General features: G+C 34.7%; 1 protein-coding gene across 2 annotated transcripts in view; it reads right to left on the minus strand.

The window, feature by feature from the left end:
- Positions 1–18,799, minus strand: part of Metap2 (methionyl aminopeptidase 2) — a 45,332-nt gene that overhangs the window by 19,754 nt on the left and 6,779 nt on the right. For both annotated transcript variants that reach the window (XM_026397383.2, XM_026397374.2), the window contains exons 3-7: positions 16,778–16,843; positions 11,353–11,455; positions 4,522–4,683; positions 3,625–3,806; positions 2,715–2,809 (exon numbers count right to left, since the gene is read on the minus strand). In XM_026397383.2, coding sequence (XP_026253168.1) covers positions 2,715–2,809; positions 3,625–3,806; positions 4,522–4,683; positions 11,353–11,455; positions 16,778–16,843 — 608 coding nt within the window. The remainder of the gene's footprint in view (positions 1–2,714; positions 2,810–3,624; positions 3,807–4,521; positions 4,684–11,352; positions 11,456–16,777; positions 16,844–18,799) is intronic.

Genomic DNA, 18,799 nt, shown 5'->3' on the forward strand with positions numbered 1-18,799 from the left:
CAATAGTAACAAAAACAGCATGGTACTGGTACCAAAACAGGCGGGTGGACCAATGGTACAGAATAGAGGACACAGTAACCAATCCACAAAACTACAACTATCTTATTTTTGATAAAGGGGCTAAAAGCATGCAATGGAGGAAGGATAGCATCTTCAACAAATGGTGCTGGGAAAACTGGAAATCCATTTGCACCAAAATGAATCTGAATCCCTATCTCTCGCCGTGCACAAAAGTTAACTCAAAATGGATCAAGGAGCTTGATATTAAATCAGAGACATGGCATCTGATAGAAGAAAAAGTTGGTTATGATCTACACGCTGTGGGATCGGGCTCCAAATTCCTCAATAGGACACCCAGAGCGCTAGAGTTAACAAATAGAATCAACAAATGGGACTTACTCAAACTAAAAAGTTTTTTCTCAGCAAAAGAAACAATAAGAGAGATAAACAGGGAGCCTACATCCTGGGAACAAATCTTTACTCCACACACTTCAGATAGAGCCCTAATAACCAGAATATACAAAGAACTCAAAAAATTAGACAATAAGATAACAAATAACCCAATCAATAAATGGGCCAAGGACCTGAACAGACACTTCTCAGAGGAGGACATACAATCAATCAACACGTACATGAAAAAATGCTCACCATCGCTAGCAGTCAGAGAAATGCAAATCAAAACTACCCTAAGATACCATCTCACTCCAGTAAGACTGGCAGCCATTAGGAAGTCAAACAACAATAAGTGCTGGAGAGGATGTGGGGAAAAGGGCACTCTTGTTCATTGCTGGTGGGACTGCAAATTGGTGCAGCCAATTTGGAAAGCAGTATGGAGATTTCTCGGAAAGCTGGGAATGGAACCACCATTCGACCCAGCTATTCCCCTTCTCGGTCTATTCCCTAAAGCCCTAACAAGAGCATGCTACAGGGACACTGCTACATCGATGTTCATAGCAGCTCAATTCACGATAGCAAGACTGTGGAACCAGCCTAGATGCCCTTCAATAGATGAATGGATAAAAAAAATGTGGCATTTATATACTATGGAGTATTATTCTGCATTAAAAAATGACAAAATCATAGAATTTGGAGGGAAATGGATGGCATTAGAGCAGATTATGCTAAGTGAAGCTAGTCAATCTTTAAAAAACAAATACCAAATGACTCCTTTGATATAAGGGGAGTAAACAAGGACAGGGTAGGGACGAAGAGCTTGAGAAGAAGATTTACATTAAACAGGGATGAGAGGTGGGAGGGAAAGGGAGTGAGAAGGAAAATTGCATGGAAATGGAAGGCGATCCTCAGGGATATACAAAATGTCATACAAGAGGAAAGGAGGGGTAAGACAAGATAATACAAATGGAAGAAATGATTTACAGTAGAAGGGGTAGAGAGAGAAAAGGGGAGGGGAGGGGAGGGGAGGGGAGGGGAGGGGAGGGGGGATAGTAGAGAATAGGACAGACATCAGAATACATCAGACACTAGAAAGGCAATATGTCAATCAATGGAAGGGAAACTGATGTGATACAGCAATTTGTATACGGGGTAAAAGGGGGAGTTCATAATCCACGTGAATCAAACCGTGTAATATGATGTATTAAGAACTATGTAATGTTATGAACGACCAATAAAAAAAAAAAAAAAAAAAAGAAAAGAGTTATGAAAATGAATGCTGGTAACGGCTGCAAAATATTGTGAATGTACTTAAAGCCAATGAATTGTACACTTAGAAACGGTTAAGATGGCAAATGTTATGTAGTATGTATTATAACACACACACACACACACACACACACACACATTCACACACTACATGGTGGTGATTGGGGGAAGCTAGGCTGCACCAGGGATTTGTAGAAAGGAAAGATGAACTGGCAGATCAGAGGATTTGAAGGGAAGTGAAAATATTCTGTATGATACTATAATGGTGAATATGTCATTACATATTTGTAAAAACCCACAAAATGGGGGCTGGGGATATGGCTTAGTGATAGAGTACCTGGCATGTACAAGGACCTCAGTTCAATATCCAATACAATCCAAAAAAACTCGGAAAAACAAAACAACAAAAACTCACCACAGAATGTACAAAACTAAGGGGGATGGGGTTGTGGCTCAGAGATAGAGCGTTCACTTGCCTAGCATGGGTGAGGCCCTGGGTTTGATACTCAGCACCACATAAAAAATAAATAAAATCTAAACGTATTGTGTCCAACTACAACTAAAAAATAAATATTAAAAAAAATAATAATGTACAAAACTAAGAATGAAGCCTAATGTAAACTAAGGAATCTGAATGTTTATGATGTCAATGTTGGTTCACTGGTTTTAACAAATGTACCTCTTGTTGAGGGATGTCAACAGTAGAGGAAGTTGTACATAGGTGAGGGCAAGGAAATACATGAAAAATCTCTATACTATCTGCTTAATTTTGTTGTGACTAAAACTGCTCAAAAAATAAAGCCTATTTACAAAAAAAAAAAAAACACACAACAAAAAACAGCCAACTTGGCAGGCAAAAATAGATTCAAACTCTAAGTTTTAATAAATACTAGAAAAGGTGAATTTTAAAAAAGCCTTTGGTATACTTATTACACACCTAAGACTCTAGAGGCACTGAAATAAATAATTCACCTTAACTACCCACAGACTGTAAAACAGAGTATAAAATGCTTAAAACATGTTCTATGAAACGGTGCTTACAGTTCACATACCTTTATTCCAGTATTAGTGGCATCTTTTACAGCTTTTAATAATGCATCATATTTGGGATTAAAAGTGACAGTAAAAGCACAGTCAATAATCCTACCTGAAAGAACAACAATTCATCTGTAAGTTTATTTTCAGTTACTCAATTTGCTTAATTTATAGCATTTAATCTACCAACCTCAATAGTTAAAAGGAAAACATAATGATGGGCTCAAGAAAGGCAGCATTCTAAGTTTCCAGAGATCATTCATAACCAAAGGGGGTGGGGGGAGGAAGTACACAAAGATTTCAGACTGAAATGTGTAATTCCTGAGTTCACCTGTTAGACTGTAATAATAATTCACTACTCTCTCAGACAGCTATGTAAACAAACAGAAATAAAAATAAAGCAAGAAAAAAGAAAAGACAATGAAATACAGAACAACGCAGGGCAAAAAAAAATTGAATAAACCAAACCGATAGAACCACTGGATCCTACCTATCCAATTCAGTAAACCTTAGGTAAGTAGTTCATCTAAGTTTGCTTTCTTGCCTGTTAAGTAAGAAATAAGGTACTTGGGGTTTTGGGGAGAGTTTACAAAAGTAAACAAATACCCTAAAGCTGACAAAATTAAAGGCTCTACTATTTGAATAGATAATGTATATAACAATGACCTGACTAAAGAAACACAGGATACTTTCCATGCTTCAATATAAAGAAAATAAACCTTGATTACCCAATAGACTTCATTTTCAGTTGGATGCTTTAAAGGAAAAGAAAAAATCTCCCTCAACACATCTCTACTGAAAAGGAGACAAGAACAGAATTTGGGAAGTTCAATATTTATAGTTCCATCTAACACTATAAATCTGGAGTGGTTGGTTTTTTTCCCGAGGGGGTGGAGTAAAAGATAGGAATTATATCCATGAACTCACCACTTATATGTGTTCCAAAGTCTATCTTACAGATGTCATCATACTGCAATACTGTTGTGTCACCAGCATTGGGAGTATAATGGGCAGCACAATTATTAAGAGAACACCCAGTAGGAAAGGCCAGGCCTGCGTTTAGTCCATTCTCTTTTATTAGCTTTCGTGAACAGTCTTCCAACTTTTCACTAAACAAAAAGAAAATGAAATTTGTTTACTTTTAGATTCTTACCTTTATATATCTTATAGATCAGCAAGGCCAGAATGTTTACTAAAACTCTTACATTACTTTTTGGGAACAATCTCAGTGTTTTCTGGATATAAATAAGTAACAATTTCTACTACGATATGAAAATAGCTCATCTATAAAAGACAAAGAAATTTCATATCTGGAGAAAACAATCCAATTTTATTTACTAGGAGATAAGTTTCTGATAAGTTTAAACGTTGATTTTATTTTTTCATGATGTATATTTTTTAAATTATCTAAATCAAAGAACTGTCTTTTATACTAATAATTTCTCAAGGTGAAAAATTAGGGAAATAATTTTATTGGTTTCTTCACTGCACTATAATTATGTTTTGTGTCTAAGAATTTTTATTTTATTATGAATTATTAAATCACAGAGATTACTACACAGAATATAAAAATTAGTAATGAATACATGTGCACCTGAATATACATGTGCAAAAAAAAGAGAGAGACCACGGTACAAAACAAGTGTGCTCCTCTTTTGGTTTCCTCATTATAGTGATACAAGAACTTAGTAGATATTATAGAATCTTTATTTAAACATAGTTTTATGAGCAAACAGTTAAGGAAAGCCAAACATTATAACTGCAGAGTTAGTATTTAAATAAAAATTTTTTTATCACGTTCTTACAAAAACGTATTCCTTTTACCAGATTTCTATCATTGTCATCCCAGGCTTGATCCAGCTCATAACATATTTTCTAACTTGTCGATGTGCTTCTGCAGCTTCTCGAAAATCATTCCAAATCTCTTCACTAGCTTGATCTAATGCTTTCTTTTCTTCACTTGTAGTTCTCCAAGCAGCTGTTCGCCTTTAGAATAGGCATAGCATACTATGAGTCATTTAAAAAAACAGCAGAACAAGCATAAAAGCTGAGGGAGATAATAATACAAGATACTTTAGATAAAGGATATTATGCATTCAATTTCTGTATGTCAACAAACTTTCTGAAATACCAAAAACACATACCTGTAATCAAACCAAATCAAGTTAAACATTTTTTTAAGATTCTTAAAGGGAAAAATCACCTCAAGTGATTTCATTCATAGTCAGACTAATATACTGGCAATATAAAATAACAAAAAAGGAGAAAACCAGAAAAGACATAAGAGTCCTAGAAACCAAGCAGGTAGGAAAGAACAGGTCATACTTCCACTTGAGGTGATATATACTTACAGATTTCAAAAGAGTACAACAAAAATTAGCCAAGAGAGAAGTAAAATTGTCCTGCATATCTGGGGAACTGGTTCCAGAACAAATCCAATGCCCTGGGGATACCAAGATCCATGAATGCTCAAACTCCTTATACAAAATGATGTAGTGTAGTATATACATACAACCATTGGGCATTCTCCTGTATACTTTAAGTCATCTCTAGATTATTTAAAATTCCTAATAAAATGTAAATGCTATGTAAGTGTTATACTATGTTATTGTACGTGTTCACCATATTTTTTCTTTCTTTCTTTTTGCAGTGCTAGGGATCAAACCCATGGCCTCTCACATGGTAAGCAAGTGCTCTACTACTAGGTCGCATCTCTAACTCCAGATATATTTTTTAAAAAAATATTTTTGATTGGTAGTTGGATGAATCCACAGGCACAGAACCCAATGATAGCAAGAGCTAACTATTAATCCAAAGACCTGAACTGGAAATGTGTTTACACTATCCTCAAAACACATTATACTATGTGTTTCTGATTGTATAAGATACCGGAGGTAATGTTTCTCTTCAAGGAATGGCTCACACATTTTTAAACTGCCAGGGTTAACAAATTTTTATATTTAATATCTAGGAATGAAAGCCATTGACTCCCTCTAAGCAGAACATTTTAAAAAAATAGCAACTGTTTTAGAATGAAAAATCTTTTAAAAAAATCTTTTAGAACATCCTCATAATTTGGGGGTGGGTGGGTAGGGTCTGTGCTGGGAATCAAATCTTGGGGCACTCTACCACTGAGCCACATTCCCATCCCTTTTTAATTTTTTTTTTTTTTAATTTTGAGACAGGGTCTTGCTAAATTGCCCAAGATGGCCTTGAACTTGCAAACCTTCCGTCCTAGCCTCCTGAGTTGCTGGGTTACAGGCATTCACCACTGCACCTGTCTAAGCTCCACACATTCTTCAGTAATATTATGTATATAGCTCACAACTCATTGATTACGAGAGCACAAAGGAGGCTACTTCAAGGAATTACCCTTATTTGCCTCTTAAGCCAGTGGCTCAGCCAACTTCGGCTCTCAGTTAAATCCAACCTGGTATCTGTTTTGTACATAAAATTTCATTCCTGTATCTATTCATTTATGTACTGTGGATAGCTTCTTCCATGCTAAAACAGAGATGAGTAACACTCAAGACCTAATATTTAGTATACGTTCCTTTATAGAAAAAATATACCCAAGTCTGCTCTATATAACAGGCCTCTAAGTTAATGCTCTAAAAGGCTTCCTGACCTCTTCTGTGTGTTACTATCAAGTTTACCACATTCATTTCCTACTGTTTTTGCTACTTGTGTGCCAATATCTAGCACCTCTAATTTGCAAAGGCCCAAAGGAGATGTCCTATTTGGCAGAGCACCACACAGACTTCTTTGGCTTGTTTTCTGTTTGGAAATGTATTTGAGATCTGTTTACTGATGTTATCAGATAATCAAAATAATATGGTACCATCAATATAAAGTCAGTTTTAACCCCATAAGTATTTAAATGTATATGAATTACTTTTACAGAAATAGTGAAAATTTAAGCAATTTTTATTCAAAATATACAATGGACCATTCCTATCTATATATGGTAAAAGCATCAGACTATACTTTGAAAGTAATAGGATAAGATCCTTCCTTTAAAAAGAATACTCTCAAGAAGTGGCTCGATATGCTACAATACAATAGTTGCTTACTCCAAGCTGGAACAGAACTAAGAACCTGGATATTCTAAGTACAAATCATTTTCAGGCAGGCATGAAAGTAATAGTTAATCAATTTTTTGAAAAGACACAGCATAATTCTTCATCTCTTACATCCCATAATTCTAGCACATATACCACAGCAGTAGCTGGTAGTCAAGTTTAAGCACTACTTGCCTCAAAAAGTAAAAAACATCAATGAAAAGCATGTCCACAGGAAGCTAATGGAAATCATGAATCTAGGTTGTGAAAATGAATTAGTTATTATTAATTCAAACTCTTGCCCCCCCATCCAACACTTAGTTCTTAAAGGCTAAAACGTGAGTATAATTAAATTTCAAATGCACTATTCTAAATTTTAGAATCAGAATATGCTGTAATAAAGACCCCCAATACTGAACTCAGGAATCTCATGAGTATCCTACACTCATAGGAGGAGTGGATTCTTCAAGATTATGGAATGTCATGGAGATGAAGCTTTTGACTTGATCCCTTGCACCAAAACAATCACCACAAAGGTTACAGAATGATCTCCATCAGTGGCAAAGAACTACCAATCAGAAACTGGATTAAAGAAACTCTTGTTCGAAGTCTTGAGTTTGAATTAAAAATTACCAGCAATCATAGAGAAATCAACTATAAGGGCCTCTTGTTATAATTTAAGGCCCAAATGAAGGACAAAAATATCATGGAGTCACTCTCTTTTCCTACATTGAATCTACAAAGAACCTAATTTATTTGTAAACGGTTAAAAACTACTTCTATGATAAAAGAAAAGAGCAAACAGCCATACAAATAACCATTTGTATTTCTACAGGACAATACACAACATTGCAATATTTAGGAAAACTGTTACCTTGAAAAGTATTTCAACATATAATTAACAGCTTCCTCCATTAAACCAGAATTCTTTCTACCTATATTTAATTTGCAATAGAAGCTAACAGCAAGGAAAGGTAGTTTTTGAGATTTTTTTTTTAAATCTCAAACCAGGTACCACAGCGCTTGCCTATAATCCCAGAGGTTTGGGAGGCTGAGGCAGGAGTTCAAAGCCAGCCTCAGCAAAAGGGAAGTGCTAAGCAACTCAGTGAGATCCTGTCTCTAAATAAAATACAAAATAAGGCTGGGGATGTGGCTCAGTGGGTTAGTGCCCCTGAGTTCAATTCCCACTACAAAAAAAAAAAAAAAAGACTCAGTATTTTTCTCAAGTTACTTCAAGTATTCCACAAGACTCACATTAAATTATTAACACTATGTTAACAAACAGAGGAAACCAATGACTTTCTTCTCCTAACAATAAGCAGATAGAAATGGAATAAAAACATTTCATTGGGGCTGTGGTTCAGTGGTAGAACACTTGCCTAGCATGCGTGAGGCACTGGGTTTAATCCCTAGGACTACATAAAAATAAACAAATAAAATGAAGCTAGTGTGTCCATCTACAACTAAAAAAAATACTTAAAAACACATAACAATTCATTCATATCAGCAACAAAAACCATAAAACATTTAAGAACAAATTTAACAAGAAACAGATAAAATCAATCTGAAAAAAAAAATGAATAAGAAAAACAGCATACCAGGACAATGGCTAAAACAGCAATAAAACTGCCAAATTTCACAAACTAATAACAATGTGATTCAAATCAGAATTCTCACAATGACATTTCAGTATGTATGTGTGTGACTGGGGAGAATAATTTGTCTTATCAAGTTATTATATTACAAAGTTTATGACCAATTTTAAAGTTTCAATATCATATTAAAATAGCATAAGAATAGACAAATCAGTGAAGCAGAACAAACAATTCAAAAATTGATTCCATTATATATAAGAATATATGATATGACAAAGATGGTCATTTAATTCGGTAGCATGAATTATTTACCAATAAACCAGCTATCCATTTAAAAGAAAATGAGTACACAAAAAATCCAGATGTAATAAAACAACAAATAATCCGACTCTTTGAAAATTATTTTTACTTAATACATATATACCTACCTAGACAGAATTAACTGCTGAATGATTTATAGTGGCAAAATATACTAGAGACAAAGAGAATGCCCGTCAATTACAGATTGGTGGAATAAAATAATACATTCACACCACTGAATATTATGAAGTATTCAAAAATAATAATAGAGGGGCTGGGGATGTGGTTCAAGCGGTAGCATGCTTGCCTCGCATGCGTGCAGCCCAGGTTCGATCCTCAGCACCACATACAAAGATGTTATGTCTGCCGAAAACTAAAAAATAAATATTAAAAAAATTCTCTCTCTCACTCTTTAAAAAAAAAAATAATAATAGAACTATTCTAATTACTTGGAGAGACTTTCAAGAGGTAGCACTGAATAAGAAAAGCAAAGGAAGTGTGCCTATGATTCCATTTTTATAAAACAGTGACAAAATATTCTCCCTTATATAAAAAAGACACAGATGTACACATATCTGAGCAAAGAAAAATATGAACAGCTACCTGCTAGGTGGTTAACATGAGTCTAGAAGGAAGGGAAAGAAGAGGGAAAAGCAAAATAAATAAATAAATAAATTTAACGGTGTATGTGACCACATATGTACTATGAGAATTTATGTGATTAATGTATAATTGCATGTATCTATGACATTTAAAAAGTACTTTTGAGCTGGGGCTGTGGCTCAGTAGTACAGCACTTGCCTGACATGTGTGAGGCACTGGGTTCAATTCTCAGCACCACATATAAATAAATGAATAAAATAAAGGTCTATCAACAACTAAAACAATATTTTTTTTAAAAAGTACATCTTTTATGACAGGGATAGCAAATGGTGAATTCACATTCAAAGAAAAGATGTCTGTGCTATAAAATCCTCAATTTTACAGATCTAATGCCTAATAATATTCACATTTGGGAATAAAGGAAGTGAAATTAACATCATGTTTTATGTTTAAAGGAAAATAGGATGTCTTTATATACAAAAAAAAAAAGAAAGAAGGAAAACTACAGTAGAAGCTTTCTTAACCAACTATTGCAACCACTGAGTCACTCAATGCTTTTTTTTTAATACCAGGGACTGAACCCAGGGGCACTTAACTACTGAGCCACATCCCCAGCCCATTCTAAATATATTTATAGATACACACACACATATACTGTTTAGAGACATATATATTGTTTAGAGACAGGGTTTCACTAAATTACTTAGGGCCTGGCTAAGTTGCTGAGACTGGCTTTGAACTCACGATCTCCTGCCTCAGCCTCCCGATCCACTGGGATTATAGGCATGAGCCACCACGCCCGGCTTACTCAATGCTCTTGATTCCCTCTGTAAAACAGATTGAAATGACCATGGTATTCTGAATATTTGTGGCTGACAGGTTACTATGCTGGAAGTAATAATAGCAGCTAATTTACTTAATGCTCACAATGCATCTGTTACTTGTTTAAGTGCATTACATATGTTATCGTTCCTCACAGCAATCTTCAAAGTGTGCATTATATAGAAAAGGAAATGAAAGCAGACACAATAAATTACTTGCCCCAGTCACAAATCTGGTTGTTAGGACTAGGATTTAAATACAGGTAGTTTGGTCCCAATTTCCATGTGGTCTACATAATACCACTATGAGCATCTGCTGACCAGATGAAACTATCCTCACAAAACAATTTTCTAAGAATTGGGAGAGTTTGTTTCCAAACCTGTGTAAGTCATCTGTACTTGTTACTGTAATTATATAATTCAATAATACACTATATAAAAATAACTGTTTCTATGAAAACTAAAATGACTACTCTGAAAGTCTCCTATAAAGATAAACCATCAAAAAATACTTCTGTCAAATGGGGCACAGTGGCTCAGACTTAAAATCTCAGTGAATTGTGAAGCTGAGAGAGGAGGATCACAAGTTTGAGGCCAGCCTCAGCAATAAAACAAGGCCCTAAGCAATCTAGCAAGACCTTATCTCAAAATGAAAACTAAAAAGGACTAGAGATAGCTTAGTGGTAATGTGCTTCTGGGTTCAATTCCAGGAAGGGGGAAAAAAAAATCTAAATAAAATATATATGGTTGGGGGTGTGGCTCAATGGTAGAGGCCCCCAGGTTCAATCCCCAGCACCAAAAACCAAACAAAATAAAAACACTTTTGTCAAAATAACTCTAGATAAGATTAAATTTAAATGTTTTGGGGGGAAAATGTAAAGATACAGACATCGATCCTCAGCTCACTTGGTTCTTTCTTACTCCTCTCCAGAGAAATCCAACATAGACATCATAGGTAATGCATTATGAATAGTTTATGAAGGAAAAAAGTGAAATCCAATGCAAGTCCATGCCAAAATACTGAGAAGTGAAAAACAAATTTAAATTATCCTTTATCTAAAAAGATTTATTTGGGGGGAAGAGTCCCACTTTTTTTTGATTAATCAACCTGCAAGAGGTCCCAATCATTTTGGATAAGAGGGCTTCTACTGTATACAAATTCATAAGCTTTTAGTAATAAAGCAGTAGTTCAAAGTTTAGATAAAAATCAAACCTGCTTGATTGCTAAACTAAAATTGCCAAAAGTCAAACTAGAAGTTGTTTTATGATCCTTACCCATCTTGAGTGGGTGGGTATTCACACTCTTGTCCTTTGGGAAATACACCATTAGGATACAGGTCACATATCGGTACTGAGGGAGGGTCTGTTTGAACTCTTGCTGTGAAACACAAATAAAGTGTTAACTTCTATAATTAAATATAAAAGTAAGCAGTTATAATAGCTTTCTCTGTTCTAATGATTGTTATATGTCCCCATTTTAATTTCCCTGATGTCATATTACAGTTAAAAACAGAAGACACTGGGCTGGGGATGTGGCTCAAGCGGTAGCATGCTCGCCTCGCATGCGTGCGGCCTGGGTTCAATCCTCAGCACCACATACAAACAAAGATGTTGTGCCCGCCGATAACTAAAAAATAAATATTAAAAAAATTCTCTCTCTCTCTCTTTAAAAAAAAAAAAAAACCAGAAGACACTTCAACATGCAGGCCATTTCCTGACTTACTGCTACATGGTGGAATGATCTTAATACCATAGGTACATGTGTGACTGCATGGTGTGACGCTACATCTACATAGTGTACAACCAAAAGAAAAGTTGTGCTGCAATTGTATACATTGAATCAATGCACTCTGCTGTCATATTTACCTAATTAGAATCAATGAAAAAATAAAATTAAAAAGACATCTTTAACTCCTCAAGAATCCATTATGTATTGAAAACATATAAAAATATCATATGCTTTGGTAGAAAAAACACACTTCTAATGTTTTCAACCCCACTTACTGTACCAGAGATGTAAGAGCACAGAAGTTGGCTTTCACAAATAAAAAAACAAAAAAGTGCCAGGCATGGTGGCACATGCTCGTAATCCCAACGGCTCAGGAGGCTGAGACAGGAGAATAATGAGTTCAAAGCCAGCCACAGCAAAAATGAGGCACTAAGTAACTGAGTGAGACCCTGTCTCTAAATAAAATACAAAATAGGGCTGGGGATGTAGCTCAAGGGCTGAGTACTTCTCAGTTCAATCCCCAGTAACCCCCCCCCCTAAAACACTCACACAAAGAAAAGTAACAAGAAAATAAGAAGTCCTATTACATATTAATAAGTGAAAAACTATTATTCCCAGGGAATAATTAGTAAAAGTTAAGAGCATAAACTATCGATGTTGAAAATCTTGAGTTAGCCATATGCAAAATTTCCAGGTACACGAAAAAAGTTACAGCACTTAGCAAACATCTTAGACATTATTTCCCAAATTGTAGAAAGTTTAAGTATCCCTAATCCAAAACTCCAAAACACCCCAAATCTGAAACTTTCTAAGCACTGAGATACTGCCATAAGTGGAAAATTCTACACCTTATTTCATGTAGCAGGGTGCAATCAAAACACAAGCACGCTAAAAATATTGTATAAAATTACCTTCAGGAAATGTGTATATGAAACATAAAATGAACCTTCTGTTTAGACTTGGGACCCATTCCCAAATATCTCATTATGTACAAATAAGTAGTTCAAACTCTGGAGAAAAAAAATTCAAAAATCCAAAACACTGCTGTCCCCAAGCATTTTGGATAAGGGATACTCAACTTGTAAAGTTGCCAAAATGCTTTAAGAAAATATAAATTTTTCTCTTGAAACTTTTAAAAATACATAAGAACTAACCATGTAGTTCTTTACTATATGAAGACCTGCCTTTTAGTAATGAATGCTATATCCAAGGAATACCAAGAAGCTGCACTAGAGCTAATTTATGCAGCAATATATGACTTTCCTCGTAGACAACTGAAGCATTTACCAACTACTGAGTAAGTGGTTCATGTTATGAAATTTTTCTTAAATTTTACACATATTTTCCTTTTTTTTTGTTCTGTAAAGGGGAAAAAAAGGCACATAAACATGACCATTTAATGAGGCAAATTATTATCTAAGGAACCATTTTTTGGCTCACTCCTTCAATCCAAAAGTAGTATCTCATGAGTGCCAGCTGGTTCTTTCTCTTTACATGATAACATTTAAAACTGTTATATGGGCAAGGAAAACTGGGAAACACTTTCTCCTCATGTTCCTAAGAGGAAACAGAATTATAAAATGAAAAAAATTTTAGAGATTACCTAATTGAGCTTCACATTCAATCTAGGAATCCTCTAACACTCCTTACAGATGAAGCTGAAATCCTGACGGTGGAGATAGTCACTATCTCTCAAGCTAATATCTATTCATTTTGGGAACAATATAACTGTCTGAAAACTCGTCCCATATTAATCTCTCTCTCTCTGTGTGTCACGTTCCTCTATTAGTCCCAGCTTTATTCTCTGAAGTTTAAAAAAAAAAAAAAATTGACTATCCACTGCTACTCATTCCTCCCTACAACGAGGAACCACTTTAAGGGATATGACCATCTCATCACTTTTATCCAAATTTGCCAGCCTTGAATTTGTTAATGTTTATTTTAAATGGAGCCAAAACTGACTTACATTAATGTGTCAAGTTAGGTACAATTAGTGTAAGACTATACCTTGGGTTTTATAATTCCTATTGTTATTGAAATAACTTAAGACTCCTCACACTCAAACTCCTAAGGATCCCAATCACCCTATATTAATTTTATATCTGTATCTGTAAAATTTCCGCTTATTAATAGGTTATATAACCTTATTAACAGGTTATTATCACAGTTATCCTAGGTTCAAAAAAATCTTGATTTTTGTTTAAATATTATCACCAATTAAAGACTAGTTATTCTGGTCTTTTTTTTTTTTTTTGGTCAAAGTTTTATTACAAATAAATATGCCTTCTATATTGCCTACGAATTAAAAAATGTTAAAGATCTCAAAAAGAGCCAGAAAAAATAAAATATAGCCAGGTGAGGAGGTGCACATCTGTAATCCCAGCTACTCAGGAGGCTTAGGCAATATGATTGCAAGTTCTAGGTCCGCCTTAGTAACTTCGTGAGACTTCCCTGTCTCTATATAAAAAAATAAACTGAGGAAGTGCCTAAGTGGTAATGCACCCCTGGTTTCAATCCCCAGGAAGAAGAAAGAAAGGAAGAAGGAAGGAAGGAAGGAAAGAAGGGAGGGAGGGAGAGAATTTGTAATCAGAATATCAGAGCAGAGTTAAAGTCTATCATTTACCAATTACTAGCTGTGACTAGGACAAAACTAAAAGCCTCAGTTATCTCATTTACAAAAAGAAGTCATGAAATCCTGATAAACATTTGGTATCATAATGTACTGTATTTGAGGATGTGTGCGTGTGCACAAGCGTGTGCGAACGAGGTGGGGGTTCAAATCCAGGGCCTCATACCTGGCAGATAAGCGCTCTATCACTGAGCTATGCCCCCCAAATTATAAATAAGCTATAATAATATGTATTGCAGTTACATGCTATTATTTATAATTCTCCCACTTTATAGATGTGGAAAATGAGGGAAGTAAACTAATCCTGGTAGCATTATTATAACATTATGTCTTATTTCAGAAATGTTTTTATCAAAAATACACAAATAAGACATTCAAAGTAAATTAGAAAGCAAAAATCAAAACAAGGAAAAGAATATGAAATAGAACCTGAAACAAGGCCAATAAAAAAAAAAAAAAATCACAAATTTGGCTCTAGGCCCCCAAGTAGCCAACCTTAAATAAATAAAAAGCCAGACTATTTTCATAGTTCATGGTATTTTTGAGATAAAACCAATCAACTATACAGGAAAAACACAAATATTCTTGATACTAAGACCAGAAAAAAGAGGGTCTCTTAAAAGATTGCTAATAAAAGTCAGGTGAAGTGGGACAGGCCTTAATCCCAGCAACTCGGGAGGCTAAAGCAGGACGATCCAAGTTTAAGTTCGGCCTCAGCAACTTAGTGAGACCCTGTCCCAAAATAAAAAAGAAAAAGAAATGGGGATGCAGTTCAATGGCAAAATAAAATGCCCCTGGATTCAACCCCACCTCTCCCCTCACACAAAAAGAGTGCTAATAAAGAAATGCAATGAAAGGGTTGGGGACATAGTTCTGAGAGTATTTGCCTAGCATATACAAGACCCTGGGTTCGAGCCCCAGTACTGCAAGAAAAAAAGAAATGCACCAAAATCTGGTACCATGGCACACATTTATAATCCCAGCATCTTGGGAAGCGGAGGCAGGAGGATCACGAGTCAAGTGAACCTGGGTTCAATCCCCAGTACAAGAGATAAATTCAATAAATTCAATCAACAATATTCTAACAGGAGGCACAACTGCATCATACCAAAACATCTGTCAGTAGAATTTTAAAAGGGACAAGTGTAAAATAACTCCATAATCATCTTCCTTACCTACCTACTTTCATTAGGAAGCAATTTTAGAGTATTTGGAGAAATAGGTATCTGCAATTCATTCTCAGAAAATACCATTTTACAGTCACTTTTTATTTTTTTTAAGTGGTACCAGGGATAGAACCCAAGGCTGTGCAAGTGCTCTACCAGAGAGCTACATTCCTAACCCTTCACAGGCACACTATTAATGATTCTGAATGGAAAGAATAGGGAATAGGACATTAGAATACGTATAAGATTCCTGGAATGTAAAATTAACTTGTGCTCACTAAATACAGACTTATATGTCCTCACAAGTTAGAGGCAGAAATGACATCCTTATACACGAGTGGAAGGATCTAGCAAGTATGGAAATTAGAAAAGAAAGGTTATCCCACCTCTACCTGGTTACACACACTAGGGGAATGGCTGACAGAGGCAAGAGCTTCTCTAAACAACAGATAAAAATGGAAGTCAAGTCCCCTAAATTCTAATTCATAAAATTTTAACCTGAAATATCTTAAAGGATGGTATAACCAGACATTTAATGATCCCCAATAGCCCAAAGAGCATCCAAGATTATTAGAACTTACATGTTCTAATTCTCAAACCAATCTTTATTCCTCAATACTATACAGTCTTTCCCATAGCCTCCCTAATATGTTTTTGAAGATATATGGTTGTCATTTTTTGAAATACAATCTAAGTACGGTCATATTTTATATATATTTAAAATAGTATTATAACAAATTTATTTATAAAATCCCACCATATGCACGTAGTTTAAAATAATGGAATTCCTCATTAAATGTTCATTAATAATCTCACAACTTCAAAGCTGGCAGATACACTACAAACCATGTTCACCTATTACAACATAGGCCACAACTTAGCCATCCCTGACAAAATTATTCTTTGTATTATGCAAGTTTTAATTTATAAAATTTTTAGGAACTCACCCTAACTTGTGATTAAATGCAACCAACTTACATAAACACTATAGAAAACACCAAAAAGTTTGTTAAACTAAAACATTTGCTATATAATAATTAGTTTCACTAAATTTTACCTCTATTAACCTAAATTTGTTTCTCTGACGTGTATTAGGACCTTAAACTTCTAAACTACTCTTCAAACCTGTTGGTTAAAAATTACTATTACCAAGTAAGATTAACTTAAGATACTAACGTCCTCTCTTCTTCTTCTTCTTTTTCTTCTTCTTTCCAGTTGCTCCATCACCATCTCCATCTCCATCTAAGAAAAAACAATTCCAAATACACATTCATTTAAACATCATAAGGACAGGGGTAAAGAAAACACAAGGAGACAGGTGTATATGAATGTGTACATATACACAATGCCTTTTAAATAGCATTTGATAAGGTATACTGCTAGCTTTTAGTACATTCATTTATGTAATCAAAAAACACTCGCAGATTTTACTTTGAATTACTTAAACACACATTGTTGAATAAAGCATCTTTAAGAATAAAAACTGTATTGACTTTCTTTTTTAAAAGCTAGGAAAAATAACTGTAAAAAAATTACATCAATAATAATGACCCTGTGACTTCATCTAAAATAACACTAATAACAATTCTCATGTGCTTTGCAGTTAAACACATGTATTTCATTATTACCTCATACAATGCTCAAAGCAACGCTGTGAGGTAACAAGAAATGTCTAAGGTACTTGCACATAACAACCCTACTGATAAACTGCATAACTAGATCAATAATTATGTCAATTGATTCCTAATCTAGTAGGATTATGTGGGGTATCATTATTTTTAATGCCTTTTCTAATACAGTTAGCAGAAAAAGAATTCTGCAGTTGGGCCAAACTTTATGCAAAACTCAGTGGGCATGGGCGGGGTTGTAACTCAGTGGTAGAGCACTTGCCTCACACATGTGAGGTCCTGGGTTCAATCCACAGCACCACATAAAAATAAAGATATTGTATCCATCTACAACAACAACAAAAAAAAACATTTTTAAAAAATCACTGGGCATATATATATATATACTCTTCCTGGATTCATGGTTCTGGGTCTCTATAGCGCCTGATGCCCAAAAATTGGTGGAAAACAGTTGTCAAAGAAACACCCAAAACAGCCATGAATCTGTTTGAGTCTTTATAATAACTATCTATGATGGAAACTTTGAGAAAAGTTAAGGATACAATTAAAGACAAGATGAAATAGTGACTCAGAACATTTTAAATAAATGTATAGACCTAATAGTCTGAACTTCTAAAAATGCTGTTCAATAAATTCCAGCAATTACTTTTGAAGTTTCCAAATCTACCCAGAAAAATCACACTGCTCTGAAACTGCAATGAACATGATGCTGTCTCAGATAAATATTAGTTGATGGTCTAATAGTATGCTCATCATCATTTAAGTGTTCTTTTGAAAGTTCCACCTAGTGGCTGTAGTAACATCAATAATTTTAGATAGTAAAACCCACACCTATAAATCATCAAATGTCTCAAATTTTTCTTCTTGAAGTGCACCCTTTTACTCCCAGATTAAAGAAGAGCCATGAAAGCAATTCTCTCACTATTCTATATACAATGTTATTTTAATTATCATATAAAGTTGCAATCATTGGCTTAAACTGATCTCTATTCATCTGTGTGCTCCTTAAGGATTATACATCTTAAAACTAAGCACAGTGACAAGAACATGGTGAATGAATGGCCCTTTAATTTATCCTGTTAATATTTATGAAAAATCAATGAAAATGCCAGTATTTGACAATTTTTTACTTACAAAATTGAAATTTCTTATATCCAATCTTTTATTGGGGGTACTGGGGGTTGAAGCCAGGAGTGTTTTACACTGAGCTACACCTCCACTACCCCCCCTTTCTTTTGAGAAAGAGTCTTACCAAGTTGCAAAGGCTAACCTTGAACTTATGATCCTCTTGCCTCAGCCTTCCAAACACAAGGCATGTGTCACCACACCTGGCTGTTACATACAATCTTATAAAATTAACAAGAACCCACTAGGTAGAAGAGTACAATGGAAACACAAACACTGCAGATTTACTCGTTATGAAAAAATATTCAAGTGTCTAGCATACTGCTACACACACTAGACTCAACCTAAAACAAACATTTTAAGATATGAAGCCAATTTTAAACATGCTAAAAATTTTTCCAGCTGTGTGCCTTTGGTGAATTATTTAGCCTCCCTCTACAATGGT

Source organism: Urocitellus parryii, chromosome 5 (genome assembly GCF_045843805.1).
Source record: "Urocitellus parryii isolate mUroPar1 chromosome 5, mUroPar1.hap1, whole genome shotgun sequence".
Lineage (NCBI taxonomy): Eukaryota > Metazoa > Chordata > Mammalia > Rodentia > Sciuridae > Urocitellus > Urocitellus parryii.